Here is a 17,418-nt window from a genome sequence, read left to right as displayed (position 1 = left end):
TCACATGACATCATCTGAGTACCTGATCTATTCCTGGTCAGGGCAGCCCCTCTTGAGGAAGCAGAATTAACATGAGAATACACACAGGACCAGGCAACCCACAGCATCTTCTGAGCTCCAGCTTTTGGGCCTCATCTTCCTTCAACATCCTTCCCTTTCTGTTCAAGTAGATATACTTTCTCCATCTTTAGTTTTTTAATAACATGCCATTAATTACTTGTTTTCTTTTTAAATGCATCCCATTTCTTAAAGATTTATTTATTGTATATATGTGAGTACACTGTCTCTCTCTTCAGACAGACTGGAAGAGGGCATCGGATCCCATTACAGAAGGTTGTGTACCAACATGTGGTTGCTGGGAATTGAACTCAGAACTTCTGGAAGAGCAGTCAGTGCTCTTACCACTGAGCCATCTCTCCAGCCCATTAGCTGTTTCTTTTCAGTAAAAATTTAAAAGGACCAAAACCAACCAGAACAATAGACAAAGTAATGTAGAGAGATGGATCTAGAAACCACGCTTTGGAAGGAGCCTGGATCAACCCATCACTTCAGGAGGAAACTGCCTCATCATTCGGTGTGGTTTCTTAGATAGTGAAGTAATGTAGAGTTTCTCGCTTCATATATTTTGGGGATTGATTTGTTTTTTCAGGTTTTTTGAGACAGGGTTTCTCTGTGTAGTTCTGACTGTCTTAGAACTCACTCTGTGGACCAGGCTGGCCTCGAACTCAGAGATCCTCCTGCTTCTGCTACGCAAGTACTGGGTGGGACTAAAGGTGTGTGCCACCACTGCCCAGCTCAATTCACATTGACTTTTTAACACAGTGCAAGCGTTACTTCAGATCCTCCTGATCTAATCTTCCTCTTTTTTTTTTTTTATAGCACATAGACCCCTGGTTACAGTCTGACAGAGACCATGAGCGGGAACGGGCTACCAGTGTAATGGCCCAAGTCCTCAAATGCTTATCCAGTTATCTCAACTTGAAGGTGAGTAACTTTGGTTGAGGAAGAAGCACCCAAGCAGCCTCTATAATTCCGTTTCTGTAACTCAGCAGAGGCCCCACACTCCACTAGGAGGGGCTCCCCTTCACCCCTTCTCAGTAGTATTCACAAGTCTGCTCCAGTTCTAGAATGTGCTCAGTTTGAAGCCACATGCTGTCTGTCAGTCTGTATCTCTGTTATTTAGCATGACAGCTAAAACACATAATTTAGTAAAGGTTTTTGAATAAATGAATGGAAAGTATAAACTGAAAATGTCTGAGGGGTGTTACAGGACATTTAATCATGGAACCGTGAGATTGTGTTATTTACTGGAAAAACCTGCTACTAGTTGTGGTGTGGCTCAACATTAAGCACACACCTTTAATCCCTCAGCTGGAATACAGACATGCTCTTAGTACACAGTTTTAATCCCAAACAATGAAGGTAAAGTCAGTTTGTCAAGGGAGGCACTGGTGTTTGAAAGTGATGTCTAATTGAGTGGCAGACAAAGTGATGAATCAGAGAAAGATTTGACAGAATGGGATCTGCTCAACTCTCATGAGAAGAGAGAGGAAAGGAAAGCTACTGGTGGGGCAGTACAGAGAGTGAGGGGGAGGAGGCAGTTTTATTAGGAGAGTTGTACAAAGACAGGTTGCAGAGAGAGAGAGAACAAGCTAGAGGCAAATTAAGACAGAATGAGCCAGAGAATGGGAAGGAGCCAGGAGATTAGAACAAATTGCCAAAGTTAGTTTGAGGTCAAGCAGCACAATTCAGGAGAAACTGAGAGAAGCCTGGTAGAATTAGTCATTTGAGCCAGAATAGTTGAACCAGCCAGTCAGAGCTGGGGGGTGGGGGTAGGGGCAGTACAAAGGGAGAGCTTATTCAGCAGCAAGTCTTAGAGGCTGAAAACATTCTAGGCCTAACTAGATAAGATTATATAGAAGCTAGAAGCTTCCAGGACTATACCTAGGACAGCAGACTGAAGCAGTAAGCCTTGGAGATGACAATTACTTCAGTTGAATAAAAAATAATTTTACAGTGGGACCCACAGTGACCTGAAATCTGTGTAGTTTGTGTTTGAAGAAATGAAGTCGAGCTAAGTGTGGTGGGCATGCATTTAGTTCCAGCACTTGGGAAGCAGAGGCAGGTGGTTTTCTGGGAGTTTCAGGCCCGCCTAGTCTATATCAGGTTCCAGGATAGCAACCAGAGGAGGGGAGGGGAGGGGAGGGGAGGGGAGGGAGGGGAGGGAGGGGAGGGGAGGGGGAGAAGAAGTGAAGTTGAGCAGGTCAGTTCAGGCTAATCAATGCAGTATCTGCCCTGCTCTCTGAGAGAATGGGACTGTTGTTGCCTGTGTTGAGACAGGGGAGGGAATCTAAAAGATAGGGACAATATAGACACCTGACCTCATGTTTCAGAGACAAAGTAAGGAATGGGGATGTTTTATCAGAGAGTAGAAGTGCACAGTCAGGGGGTTATGGAGGGTTCCCAGAGACAGTCATGCCTACTGGGATTTGGGGACCTGTTGTTCATGGGTAAACCCTGAGAAGATTTTTCATGGTCTAGGTCAGAGAGGAATTCTTAAAATTGTGTCTGCTCCTCTTTTTCTATACTTATATGGAATTTCCAGATTTGTCTCTGAAATAAGGAAGGCTCAAACCACAATGCTAATAATATGGAAGCCATTATAATGAAGCAAAAGACCATCGGTCTTGCCCGACCATGTTGGCTCCAGCTGGTAGTCCATGGTCTTGGCTTGATTGTTGGGGCAGCCGAATGATATCCTGCTGGAGTGCTGACTACTCAGACTCTAGCCACTGTGCTGCTACTGCCATGGCATGGTTACAGGAAGGGGTTTATTATAGAGAGAACAGCCAGAGGCATCTGCAAGAGTTCAGAGGAGAGAAGTAGACCAGTATGGCCAACAGACTGATCCTGTTGAGAGCTGTCTGCAAGAGAGGAGAGGAGAGCAGGGCATAGAGAATAGAGAAGCCATAGTGAGAGAATCAGGAGTGGAGCACAGAGAACACTAGTGGAATTGCAGGGTTATAAGGAGAAGGAGTAGCTGCAGGGAGGGAAGTCTGAGAACTGGAAGGGTTTATGGTAGGGCGTGGTGGTGCATTAGTTAAACGGCTTTGGCTCTCAGGGGGTCACACACGCACTGCACCTACCCAAGAGCCCTCTGGATTTTCGAATGAAAGATACACATACGCCAGCTAATTTTGATATGCCTTGAACTAGTTCAGTGGTTCTGCACTTCTAAACATCCCCACTGCCAGCAAACACTCCTCTCTGGTATTCCTGAATTAAGATCTTTTAAAATGTATATTTCACCTCTGCTATCCCAGACCCAATGGGGAAGTGGCCCCTAGGGCCTTACAGGCTGGTGGGCCTTTAAGTTTTATCCTTTTGCTTCTCTGGCATGGCAGTTCTCTTTTCTTCCTCTCCCTCTCTGTCCCTTGCTTGAGACATCTAAAAGTCCCCTCCCCCCATCTTTCTGCCCAGCCATTGGCTGTACAGCAATTCTTTATTATCAATCAAAGCCAGCTGGGGGCAGGGACCCTCAGGTCTGGAAGCACAGTTTTGGGAGCTGAGTTAAGACAAAGCCTTAGAACCAATTCCCAACATCAGGGCGTTAGTGAGAAGGGCTATGTCTTAGTTGGGGCTTCTATTGCTGTAGTGAAACACTATGACCAAAAGCAAGTTGGGGAGGAATGAGTTTATTTGGCTATTCCTCTAAACTTATAGTCCATCATTAAGGGATGTCAAGACAGGAAGCCAAACAACAAGAACCTGGAGGCAGCAGCTGATGCTAAGACCATGGAGGGATGCTTCTTACTGGCTTGCTCCCTGTGGCTTGCTCAGTCTGCTTTTTCTCACTCTTTTAAACCCAGCACTAGGTAGGCAGAGACAGGCTGATTTTTGTGAGTTCAAGACCAGCCTGCTTTCCACAGTGAGTTCCAGGACATCCAGGGCTATGTAAAGAGACCCTATCTCAAAACAAAAACAAAACAAACAAAAAACCCAAACAAACTCAAAAAAAATAAAAAAAACAACAAAAACATAGCCAAAACAGGGTAGGACTTTGAAATGTGTCAAACAGTGCTTGTAATACTAAAGGCACCTGAAGGCCTGCATGAACTTTGTAGTACTGCTAGACTCAAGTAGCCTGGCCTCTTCTGCCTGAGGTAAGGGAATGACTCATTTCTCCTCTGGTAGAAGGTGTAGGGTTCCCAAGAAATCTGAGACAAAAGGCTGCTGTGGTGTCTATTAGCTTACCAAAGTGTCTGCTTGGCCTTCAGGCTCACTCAGGTCCTGGAGTTCTCACCTGTTCCTCTGCCCTAAACCTCTCTAGCCCAGGGCCTTCACTTCCCTCACCCCAGCTTCTTGTTTCTCTCTGGTCTTCTCTTGCTCCCTCTGCCCCTCCCTCCCCTTACGGCCAGGTTCAGTTTGGACTCTTCCAGAGCCTCTGGCTGTTCTCTCCTTTTTATCTACAATAAAATTCTTCTCCCTCAACCACACCTTGGAGCTGTCACGTCCTCATTTCGTTCAGAGGGGAATTGGCTTCACAAGTTCCTGAAGAGAGCTGTCTTTTTCCTAACCACAGGTTAAGCCTGTTTCTGGATATCTGGACTGCTGTTTAGAGACTGGGGAATTGGAGCTTCCTTAGGAACTGACATTGTTGTATTTAAAAACAAAACAAAACAAACACACAACAGGACATGTTTGATAGAGCCAGGTATGGTAAGATGGGAGGGGTGCCTTGGTGGGCCCTTGAGGAGGTATCCCTTCCCCCTGGGTACCAGCCATTTGACAGGTATAGTGTAAAATAGAGTTTATTTAGGACATGGGAAGGGGAGTTGAGAACGGAGTAGAGACAGAGAAAGAGAGACAGAGACACAGAGTAACAGAGAGAGAGAGAGAGAGAGAGATGAAGAAGGAGGAAGAAGAGGAAGAAAAGACTAGAGAGAGAAGAGGAGAGAATGGGGGAGAGAGGAAGGAAAGAGAGGGAGAAAGGGGGCAGAAAGAGAAGGGGCAGAGAGAGTAAGAGAATAAACAGCCCTTTTTATCGGAAGCAGGCCTACCTGCCTATTGCCAGGTAACTGTGGATGGAGCCTAGAAGGAATGTTATTAGTCACAGTTTGGGTCCTTTTCTGTGACCTTTATTCTCACTGGGGATTCCAATTTTTAATCCTCAGTGTTGGTTTCTGCGCTCAAAAGTCCTGTCTGCTCGATGCGTCTGCTCACCGCGCTCACTTGCGCACGGGGATGCGGTGGAGCAGTGAGCTGCAATGAGACACGCTAGGCCAAATAGTTCCCCGTGGTACTTTATTTAAGATAGGGAAGGGGTAGTGGGCGGGAAGGAAGAAGAGAAAGAGGGAAGGGAAAAAGGGAAATGGAAGAAGCGCTGCCCGGGTATATACCGGTGGTGACGTAATTACAGGTAAAGGTAGGCTATGGAATTCTGGGTAAACAGCATCAATGTGGTGCTCCTCTAATTCTACCTTCTCTATTTGCTGTGGGTTAAAGGGATGTTTGTTTCAAATGAGCTCTCTCTCTCTCTCTCTCTCTCTCTCTCTCTCTCTGTGTGTGTGTGTGCGTGTGTATGTGTCCGTGTGTCCCTAGGATCTTTTTTAGAGAGCATTGCCAAGATAGATGCTTAGCCTGATCCCACTGGTCCTATGACCATCTAGAAGTTTTATGCAGAAGCTCCGTGTTTCACTCTGTGTTTTTCATTTTTCTATTTTAACACTTAGATTCTTTACTTAAATTTTTTTAAAGATTTATTTATTTATTATATGTAAGTACACTGTAGCTGTCTTCAGACACTCCAGAAGAGGGTATCAAATCACGTTACAAATGGTTGTGACCCACTATGTGGTTGCTGGGATTTGAACTCAGGACCTTCAGAAGAGCAGTTAGTGCTCTTAACCACTGAGCCATCTCTCCAGCCCCCTTTTTAAATTTTTTAATTTATTTTAAACTTCATTTTAAAAAATTACAAAAATAAATAAACCAAACAGACTCACACACCTAAAATAACCAAATCCAAAGACTATACAATACAAAAATCTTTCTGTGTTTTTCTGTGGAAGGTCTGTTATCAGAGTCTTAGAGCAAAAGATTCCACTCTAGCTGGGCAGTGATAGCATGTCAACAGGATCCCCGGAACTACCTAGGGAAATGCGAGAGACAAGAGACACGAGAGGCAGACAGCAAGTCTGTATTCTGATCAAGCTGTCAAATTTTATTTTTTTACACAAGCCACTTTAAAGGGAAGCTCACAAGGTTTGGGAGGGGTAAAGAGGGAACAATCTCAGGGGGTTGGCATCATTTCTAAGAAACAGTTTCTCATAATTTCTGGGAAAAGCTAGTTATTGCTGCTGGAATTTTGGCATGATAAAGGGGGTCATGAGGAGGTGAAGTGGAAAGGAGTTGCTATAGTAACCTATCCACAGATGAGCTTCAAGAGGAGGAGGTTTTGAGATCTATGTAAGAATGGCTCCTGGCATGGAGATCTAAGTGAGAATGACTCCTGGTTTCGATATCTCCTGGCATCAAGATCTAGGTGGGGATGGCTCCTGGTATCGAGAGCTCTTGGCATTGAGATATAAGTGAGGATGGCTTCTGGCAGTAGCACATGCCTTTAGTCCCAGCATTCGGAAGGCAGGAGAAGCTGGAGCTCTATGAGTTCAAGGCCTGACTGGTCTACAGAGTATGTTCCAGGACAGCTAGGCCTTCACAAAGAAACCCTGTCTTAAAAAAATAAAAAATAAAAAAAGGCTCCATTCTGAGAGTCCCTATGCGTCAGGATTATCCACATACCCCATGTGCTAATTAAAAGAAAGAGTGAAAAACAAGGGAAAGAGACATAGTCAGTGTAACTATTGTTGAAGAGAACAGATTCAGTAACCCCCCCCATGTTGGTTTTTAAGGGTCTGATAGTGTAAATCCTGAGATTTGTCAGAGGAAAAACAGCTCCATAATTCTGGGCCAAATTTAAAATAAGTTTTAAGTAGATACTGGTTAGGATGGACTTTATTCAGGACCACTACCCGGGATTCCTAGCTGAGTGGCCATGAGACACATGTTGTAGTGGCTATTTAAAGACAAATCTATGTGGATACTGTATTTTCCCATGTGACTTTGTTGTTTCCCAAGAACTACAAATCCCAGCATTCCAGAGAGTTACTTAGTTCTGGGCAGGTGGCGTTTACAGGTTAAGTTTTAACTTTAGGTCTTATAATAGGAACTTAACTTTTTTTTATAGAAAAGGGAATCTAGCCATTATAGAAAGGTAGCACTCTGGGAGGCAGAGGCAGGAGGATTTCTGAGTTTGAGGCCAGCCTGGTCTACAGAGTGAATTCCAGGACAGCCAGGGCTATGCAGAGAAACCCTGTCTTGAAAAACCCAGAAAAGGGAATCTAAAGGAGTGGTGTACAACAAAGCAGGTGACCTTGCTCAGACTGTGTCTGAGTGTTTATTGAGTGAGTTCTGGGCTCTGCAGGAGCTTCTGTCAAAGCTGTCCCTGGCCAAGAGGAGCAGTCCACTTACTGTGAAACAGTGACTCCTGCTCCAGAAAGCAAGCATACCATTGTGGACAGTAGCCACAGGGGAGGAGGGGTGGTGACCTGTCCTGCAGAGCTCACGGGGGTTGGAGTAATTTTATTTCGTTGTCATAAAGATGTTTATCTCCCAGATCTGATCTCAGAGTCCAAAGTCTTTGAAGTGTCTCAGGAAGAAAGGCAAAGAAGCCAGGCCAGAGCTAGAGTGGGAGTGGTCAGCTCCAGATCCCTGCGAGTTCTGCCTTGACTCAGTCCCCTCTTCAGGCCAGAGCTTGCTTCATTTACACTGAGGTATATTCAATAAGGCAGCTCAGTGATGGGCAGCACGTGTGCCCTGGGGGCCTAACGTTTCTGATGTCAGTTTGCTTATGTATTATATTTTCTGATCTGATGTTTTCTGCGTGAGTAAATGCCTGTGTCTCTGCATCTATATGTTTTTCTTGGGCTCTTTTTTTCTGTTTGTTTTGTTTATTCTCATTTATTTGGTATTTTTCTTTGTAGTTGACTGTTTTTTTTAAAGATTTATTTATTATTATATGTAAATACACTGTAGCTGTCTTCAGTCACACCAGAAGAGGGCAACACATCTCATTACAGATGGTTGTAAGCCACCATGTGGTTGCTTGGAATTGAACTGAGGACCTTTGGAAGAGCAGACAATGCTTTTAACCACTGAGCCATCTCTCCAACCCTGTGTTTGTTTTCTAATAAGAGAAAGAGAAAGGGTGTGGGTTGGGTGCATAGTTAACTGGGGAGGACTTTTGGGGAGGATCTGTGAGGATCTGGGGGAGGGGGATATATTGTATGGGAAAAAAAAACCCTACTTTCAATAAGAAAAAAGGAAAAAAAATCAAAGGAACTTAAAGAAAAAAGATAAGAAAAAAATGTTAAAGATGGGATCTACTCTCTAGTAGGTTTTATAATTTTGTTTGTTTGAGACAAGTCTCATTATTTTCACCCTGACTGGCCTGAAAGTCACTTTGTAGACCAGACTGGCCTCAAATTATCCTGTTTCTGCCTCTTGGATGTTGAGATTAAAGGCACGAACCACTGTGCTGGGGTGTGGCTTTTAATAAAGTCTGAGGGGCTAAAATATTATGAATATAACTATACTTATAACAGAAAATAAATCTTTGCTTAAGTAGGAGCAAGAGAAAGCTTTGTGTTGTTGAGGTTGAGACAGAGGCACCGTCAATACTATTTATCCCTGAGTACTTTCTGCCACTGCGGGTCTGAACACTTCCAACTCAGTTCCTCTTGGAGCCTTCTCTAGATGCAGTTAATAAGACTTTCTTTTCAAGATTTATTTATTTGTGGCGTGCTTGTCTTTTTCAACATATGTGTGCATGTGTGTGCATGTAAAGTGTCAGACCCTGGGTATTGGAATCCTAACTCTGGTCCTCATGACTGCCCCAAGAACTCCTGAGCTATCTCTCCAGCTATAGAAGCACCTTCTTAGTATTCAAGGCCTCCTCTTTGCTCCTGACTAGTTAGCATTTTCTTCTTTCTGCCTTTTCCTGGACTTGTTCTGCATTGCTGCTGCTCCTGCTGCTTCCTCTCCTCTCCTCCCCTCTCCCTCTTCTCTCTCTTTCCCCCTCCTCTTTAACCCAGTGACTTCCCATTGTTAGAATTCAAGATCTGGAGTGCCCTGGCTCCTGCCTGCCTCTGAAGCCCTTTATGGTCACACTGGGCTCTTTAGATTTCAAACCCCTAGAGCTCCTCTTGCTACTTCAGCTGCTCGGATGTGCAGCCCAGTTCTCCTTGTAGTGGATAACTCTAGTGCTCAATTCAGACATCTCCACACTTTTCTTTTCATTAAAAGGGGGGCCTTGCCACACTTGGAGGTAAAGGCAGGAGTTCAAAAGAAGGTCAGGGAGTTCAAAAGGGCCTCAGCTGCTTAGTGAGACACTGTCTTGAAAAAAAAAAAAGTCCTTTACAAATGGAAAGTGTGGCCCCATAATTCACATAATCCTGGGGGAGAAGAACTAACTCCACAAAATAGCCCTCGACACATGTGCTGTGTGGCACAAGAGCCTATATGTACCCCCCCTCTCTCTCTCCCTTTCCCTCCCCGTCCCCCTCCCTCTCGCCCTCCTTCGACTCTCCTCCTTTCCCCCTCTCTTTCTCTCTTTCTTCCTCCCCCCCTCTTTCTCACTCACTAAATACTAAAATAAATAAATTTGGGTTTTTGGTTTCTTTGTTTATTGGGACAAGGTCTCACTATATAGCTCTGGCTGTCCTAGAACTTACTTTGTAGATAAGGCTGGCCTCAAACTCAGAGGTCCACCTACCTTTGCTTCCCTAGTGGTGGTATTAAAAGTCTGCACTACCACATCTGGCTTAAATTTTTTAAAAACATTTTTTATAGAGTGCTTTTTTTGTTTTTGTTGTTTTAATATTTATGTATTTATTTCATGTATATGCGTACACTGTCGCTGTATTCAGACATACCAGAAAAGGGCATCAGATCACATTATGGATGGCTGTGAGCCACCATTTGGTTGCTGGGAATTGAACTCAGGGCCTCTGGAAGAGCAGACAGTGCTCTTAACCGCTGAGCCATCTCTCCAGCCCAACATTTTTATTTTCATAGCATCATTCATATGGGTGCTATGGCAGCATGTATGTCTATGCACCACATGTGTGCCTGGTGCCCACAGAGGCCAGAAGAGGGCATCAGACCACCAGGAATTGACCATGTAGGTGCTAGGAACAAAATCTGAGTTCTCTTGAAGAACAGCAGCCTTCTGAACCACGGAGATATATCTCAACCACAATTTATTTATTTTGTTTTAAAAAAAAAATTCCCCCCTACCCCCAAAAAACCTTTAAGAAGCAGGCGGATTTCTGAGTTCGAGGCCAGCCTGGTCTACAGAGTGAGTTCCAGGACAGCCAGGGCTACACGGAGAAACCCTGTCTCAAAAAAAAAAAAAAAAGTCCCCACTGGGACTGGGGAAGTGGAGGAAGCAGGCGCTGCACTGCGCAAGCATGGCACTGGGGTAGTGGATCTCCAACAGCCATAGAGAGCCAGGTATGGTGGCGCCTGTAATCCCAGCCACTAGCAACACAGAGACAGGAAGATCCCCTGTGTGCCCTGGCCATCTAGGCCAGCTGAAACGGTGATTCAGTAAGAGATCCTGTCTCAAAATAAGGTAAAGAGAGAGAGAGAAGGCACTTGATACAGAGCTCTGGCCTCCACATGTGCTCACATGGGTGCATGTACCTGAACATACACATGTGCATGCAAGGAGAGGGAGAAAGAGAGGAGGAGTGGGAGGGGAGGAGAAAAACTACCACTGGTCCGGCTTTCTGGAGCACAGCCAAGCTTCCCAAAACAGGCATTGCATGCTGGTGGTTACAGCGTTTTTGTGGCGAGTGTCTGAAGAGCTATAGAGGCACCTTTTCTCTGTTGCCTCTGGATAGCAGGGATCATGTTACACAATGCACACTGCACATATTGGCATGGCTTAGCCATGAGGTGTTCTGGGACTGGCTCTGTGGTCATGCAAAGCTCAAGGGGATGCTATGCTTAGTATGTCATAAATTTCTTGGTTTGCTGTTGGTTGTCGTGGTAGTTTTTGTTCTTTAAAGCTGTGGTGTCCTAAGCAAGGATAGGCATATGCTATACTACTGAGCCACGCCTTCAGAACAGATACTTGATTTCTAAATGTTATATTCACTATACCATAATTCATTTTTTTCATTACTAAGCAAATATTTTCAAAATGCGATCTTTAAAAAGAGTGCTGGATGAGTTCCAGAACTCTCAAGGCTACACCCAGAAACCTTTTCTCAATCAACCAACCAATAATCAGTGCTGGTCCTGAAATGAATATTTTACTACCAAAGCCACCTCACTTTTTAGGATGTGTTCATAGGTTAGGTTTCCCTTTGGCTGGGTATATTATACCAAATATGTGAAACAGTAACCCTCCAGATGTCTAAGGGCTGCCTGTGACCTTTTACTTTTGTTGATTTGGGGACAGAGACTTGATTACTCCTCAATGACTCCAGCCTAAGGTGGAAGTGGCCCTGACTCTGACAGCAGTTTCCTTCTTGCTCAGCTTCCACTGCAGTTCCAGAGGCTCGGACATCTTGTGGCTGTGATGGCGCTGCTGTGTGGGGACCCACTGAAAGAGGTGGCTGAGGAGGCTGCAGAGGGGACACACTACCTGCTTCATATCACTCTGAGACTGAAGTGTAAGGCACTGTGGAATGAAGGTGGGATCTGATCTCTAGCACAGCATAGGCACCAGCCTTCCTCCTACTCTCCTTCCCGAGGTCTAGAAATGTGTTCTTTAGCAATTCGTAGAGAGAAAGGTATGTAGTCCATGGGCAGAGAGGACGCAATGCTGGATGGGGTGATTTGAATAAGACTGACTCCCAAAGGCTCATGAATTTGAATGCTTAGTCACCAGATGGTGGCACTATTTGAGAAGGCTTAGGAGGTGTGGTTCTGTTGGAGAAAGTGTGTCACTGGATCTGGGTTTTGAGGTTTCAAGCCCATGCCAAGTCCAGTGTCTATCTCAGCATATGGGTCAGGATGTACTTCTTAGCTACTTCTTCAGCACTGTGCCTCTCTGCCTCCGTGCTCCCCACCCTTGAACTAATCCCCTGAACCTGTAAGCAAGTTCCCCAGTTAAGTGTTTTCTTTATAAGAGTTGCCTTGGTCATGGTGTCTTTTCACAGCAACACAACAATGACTAAGACACTGACTTCTCCAGGCAGTGGTGGCGCATGCCTTTAAGCCCAGCACTTGGGAGGCAGATTTCTGAGTTCAAGGCCAGCCTGGTCTACAAAGTGAGTTCCAGGACAGCCACAGCTACACAGAGAAAACCTGCCTCAAAAACAAACAAACAAACAAACAAAAAAACCACTGACTTCAAAATTGGAGCCATAACACTGGCTTGACACCCCTACCCCTTCCCCCAGTCCCCTCTATCTGCATGGCTGTGAGTAACCAGACATGTGGCCATAAAACCAAACTTTGGTTTGACCAGAAGTTGGGGAGATTCTTACCATCATTTGAGCCAACATACTTTATCCCATAACTATTTTTTTAGTGCTGATTGGGGTTCAACAGTGTGCTGGTTGGGTTTATATTAACTTGATACAAGCTAAAGTCATCTTAGAGGAAAGAACCACAATTGAGAAAATGCCTCCATAAGATTGGGCTGTAGGCAAGCTTGTAGGGCATTTTCTTAATTAGTGATTGATATGGCTGGGCCTAGCCCACTGTGGATGGGACATCTCTGGGCTGGTGGCCTGGGGTCCTATAAGATAGCAGACTGACCAAGCCACAAGGAGCAAGCCAGTAAGCAGCACCCGTCCATGTCCTCTGCATCAGCCCTGCTTCTGGTTCCTGCCCTGGGTGAGTTCCTGTCCTGACTTCCTTCAATGATGAACAGTGATATGGAAGTGTAAGCCAAATAAACCCTTTCCTTTCCAAGTTGCCTTGGTCATGGTGTTTATTACAACAATAGAACCTTAAGTCAAATACAAGCTAGAGTACCAAGGCCCCTGATCTTTATATTACAGTCTAGTGGGTATCCAGAGCCAACAAATAAGTGCCATTAGCAGTAATATGAAGGAAAATTATAGACCCGTGAGTAAGGGTCAAATGAGTTGTAGGATTCAGAAAAGGCTTTCCAAAGATGAGAAGAATAAAGAGCAGTCAATCAGGTGAACAGGTAAAAGGCAGGCAGAGTAATGGCAAATTGAGGGCCCTCAGTGAGAGATAGAGAGATAAATAGTGAGAGATAGAGAGAGAGAAAGAGATAGAGATAGAGAGATAGATGATAGAGAAATAGAGAAATAGAGAAAAATGAGAGAAAGACAGAGAGATATATAGAGAAATAGAGAGATAAATAGAGAAAGATATACATATATATATATACATACATACATAGACAGACAGACAAGCAAGAGAGGGAGAGATAGCAAGAGATAGAGAGGCAGAGGGAAAACCTTGCTCTTATAAAGAGATCAACCTCAATAGGTTTGGAGGGAACCTGGAGGATCAGTATAGGCTTTGATAGGCAGCTATGGCTACACATCAATGGAGAGCCATATATGCCTTTTCTGCCAGAGGTAAGGGAAATTACTCCTTTTGGCAGATGGGAATTGGCTTCACAAATTCCTAAGGAATACTGGCTTATTTGGTTTTGTTTTGTTTTATGATACATGGTCTCAATATGTAGCTCTAGCTGTTCTGGAACTCACTTAGTAAACTGAACTGGCCTGGAGCTCATAGAGATCCCCCTGCCTCTGCCTCCCAAATGCTAGGATTAAAAGCATGTGCCAATATGCCCTGCTAGGAATACTGGCTTTTATCTAACTGATAGAAATCCTCCTGTAGTCCAGCTTAAGCTCATTTCTGGATATTTGGGCAGTTCAAGACCAAATAATTCAAGTATTGAACTAACAAATATTTACAATGTTCTGTCCAGCAATATGAAGTTACCTTAAAACATGGAAAACAAGTCGGGCATGGTGGCACACATCCAGCACTCAGGAGGCAGAGGAAGGCAGATCTCTGTGACTTTGAGGTCAGTCTTGTCTATAATAGTAAGTTCCAGGACACCCAGGGCCATATAGAGAGATCCTGTCTCAAAATATCAAAACAACAACAAAAACAAACCAGGAAACAAGGCAGCATGATGAGAGGAGTTACTCAATTAGTGAATCTAGGTGTGCAGGAAGGTCTGGATCAATTAATGTTTCGGCAGTTTTTAAACCTCATCTGACATCCTCCAAACTCCGTCCAGTGCCGGAGTCTTCCTGTATTGTACTCAGCAAATCACTCCAAATCTCTGCTCTTACAGAAAGAGCCCTTTCCCTCTCCCTTTGGCTGTTTGTATACATTGCTTTACGAGGAAGAGCAGACAAGCCTGCCTTCAGATAGATTGATTTGTTCAAGTGAAAACCACACATCAGAGACGCGCACGAGTGAGAAAGAATGGAAGCCGAGCATAACGACGACCGTGCGTTCTCTTCCTAGATATCACGCAGGACAGGGACAACGGCAAGAACTTGAAAGAAACTTTGAAAAAATGCAGGGAGATGCTGGAGCAGTACAACCTCAAGGGGTTCTACTGCTGCCCCTTCAAGATTGTCCAGGTAATTAGAGAGGTTTGAAGCATCCAGACAGACAGCCTGAAGGGCTAGAGAGGGTGGAGGGAAGCCAGAAGTCTTGTTTGTTAGTGGAAATGTGAGATGGTAAAAATTGTGTTGGAAAGTTCTCTGTTTCTTATAAACCAGCCACAGAGATTGCTCAGGGAATGGGCTCCGTAAACATTCTGGATTTGCAAATAAGGTACCACATGAATGCCTTTACCTGCCAGGTTCCATTCCTTTCCTCCTCTCCTCTTCCTTCCCCTCCCCTCCCCTCCCCTCCATTTTCCTCCCCTTCCCTCCCCTCTCCCTTCCTCTTTCTCTCCCCTCCCCTTCCCCTCCCCTCCCCTTCCCTATCCCTTCCCCTTTCTCTCCCCTCCTCTCCCCTTTCCCTCCCCTTCCCTCTCCCCTCCTTTTTCCCTCCCCTCCTTTTTCCCTCCCCCTCCCTCTTCCCCTCCCACTCTCTCTCCCCCTCCTCCTTCGCCCTCCCCCTCCCTTCCCCTTCTCTCCCTCTCCTCTCCCCTTCACTCTCCCTCTCCCACTCTTTCTTCCAGAGAGGGTCTCACTACCATCATTCACAGGCCAGCCCGGAACTCACCGTGTAGGCCCTGACATCTTAGAATTCACAGCAATCTGCCTGTGTCTGCCTCTCACATGCTGAGATGAAACTTGTACCCCCACGTCTGATTGCCCTGTTTTCTTGGTTTAGCAGTTTATATTAGCTTGCTGAAAAGGCCATTCATTTCAGTCTGGTAAACTGACTGAACACCAGCCACTTGCTCATGTGAACCTTCCGCAAAGAAGAGCTTCAAGAGAGAATAATGGTGCCAACAAGCTATGTGCTTTTAACTGTAGCCACTTAACCCATTGCTCAACAAAGTCTTGTGCACCTGCTTGATATGTTAGTGATAAGGGTATACAGAGGAACCTATAGGGCCAGGGGAGTGGCTCAGTAAAGTGCTCACAGGTACAAGCATGGAGACCTGCACTCAATCCCAGGAACCACATTTAGAAACAAGAAAGCTGTAGTCCTAGCTCTGAGGAGACAGACAGAGGACCCCTAGGGTTTGCTGACCAGCTAGTCTAACAGAATCGATGAGTGCCAGATTTAGTAAGAGACCCTGCCTCACCGGGCAGTGGTGGTGAATGCCTTTAATCCCAGCACTCAGGATGCAGAGGCAGGTGGATTTGAGTTCAAGGCCAGCCTGGTCTACAGAGTGAGTTCCAGGACAGCCAGGGCTACAAAGAAACCCTGTCTCAAAAAACAAAACAAAAAAAGAGACCCTGCCTCAAAAAATCAGATGAAGGGTAATGGAGGGAGACAATGAGACAGACCTCATGTGAACACACATACCCATGCATTCATACCTACATATACATGCATGCATATGTACATGAACACAAACACACAAAAAGAGATCCTTATGCTGGGCGGTAGTGGCACACGCCTGTAATTCCAGCACTCTGGGAGGCAGAAGCAGGTGGATTTTTGAGTTCAAGGCCAGCCTGGTCTACAGAGTAAGTTCCAGGACAGCCAGGGCTATATAGAGAAACCCTGTCTCGAAAAAACCAAATAAAAAAAAAAAACCAAACAAACAAACAAAAGAGATCCTTATAAATCTTACTCACATAGGGTCTAAGGTACCAGAAATTCAATCTAGGTATCAGTTTCTTCATCTATGCAGGGAATCTACATGCTGGAATGACTCCATTGTCATAGTGGATAAATGAAATGATGTGTGGAAAATGCTTGGCTTACTGCCTGTCATAGTAAGTGACCAGTGGAGTACATCATCCAGTCATGTTGAGGACCTCATACATTGCCAAGTGCTCCAAGAAGCAGGGTGACACATGATGTCAATGCGTTGTCTCCCTACAAAGCATTTTAGTTATGCCAAGGAAGCTGCCAGCTGGCCTGCACTGGTGCTTTGTTCAGTGTTCCTATAAAGTGTGGCCTTCTCTGAGGGTCTCAGAACCAGGCTTCTCGCTACAAGTCAGAGCAGTAAAAGGCCAGGCATAGCCTTTAGCTGTGGGCTCTGGGTGTGTCCAGTTTTCTACTTTAGTAGATGTGTTAGTGTTCTCTAGAGGTACAGAATTTATAGAATGAATATATATGCATATATATAATCTACATGCTGGGAAGATTTATTACAATGGCTTACCAGCTGTGGTCCAGCTAGTGTAACAATGGCTGTATACCAACAGAAAGTCTAAGAATCTAGTCATTTAGTTTATGAGAGGCTGGCTGACTCAGGTGGCCTTCAGTACATGCCAGAATCCTGAAGAAGTAAGCTCTAATGCCAGTGAAGGAAGGAATGAGAACAAGAGCAAGCAACGAGCAAAAGCTTCCTTTTCTCATGTTCTTCAGATAGGCTGCCAGCAGAACATGGGGCCCAGATTAACGGTGGATCTTCCTACTGCAAAAGGTCTAGGTTAAAGTGGGTCTTCCCACTTCAAATAATTTAATTAAGAGAAACATCCTTCACCAAAAAGTCTAGGCTGACCAACTGAAATCCCCAGATCCAGCTCACTGAGTTGGTCTGACCCAACATCTACTCCATCTACCTGCTGCTGGAACGTGTGGAGGGTTTGGTCCTGCTGAGCTAGATGTCATTACTGAATAGAGCCAGTCCCATGCCTGCCATCTGGTCTCACTGTGAAACCATGGCTGTCGCCCATCCTGCTTGCCCTGCCGGGAGGGAGACTGAAGGGTAGCAGTGCAGGCTACAAGCACAAAGGCTGAGCCGATGGAGCCTCAGGGTGG

The 17,418-nt window shown here is 45.1% G+C and overlaps 1 protein-coding gene across 6 annotated transcripts in view; it reads left to right on the top strand.

Moving 5' to 3' along the window:
• Positions 1–17,418, top strand: part of Mroh8 (maestro heat like repeat family member 8) — a 72,856-nt gene that overhangs the window by 29,175 nt on the left and 26,263 nt on the right. For all 6 annotated transcript variants that reach the window (XM_052184124.1, XM_052184123.1, XM_052184122.1 and 3 more), the window contains 3 exons: positions 880–984; positions 11,606–11,741; positions 14,542–14,660. In XM_052184124.1, coding sequence (XP_052040084.1) covers positions 880–984; positions 11,606–11,741; positions 14,542–14,660 — 360 coding nt within the window. The remainder of the gene's footprint in view (positions 1–879; positions 985–11,605; positions 11,742–14,541; positions 14,661–17,418) is intronic.

The sequence above is a fragment of the Apodemus sylvaticus genome, chromosome 5, assembly GCF_947179515.1.
Source record: "Apodemus sylvaticus chromosome 5, mApoSyl1.1, whole genome shotgun sequence".
Classification (NCBI taxonomy): Eukaryota; Metazoa; Chordata; class Mammalia; order Rodentia; family Muridae; genus Apodemus; species Apodemus sylvaticus.
Note: the sequence above shows the minus strand (reverse complement) of the source record. Positions and strands in the feature narration are given on the sequence as shown.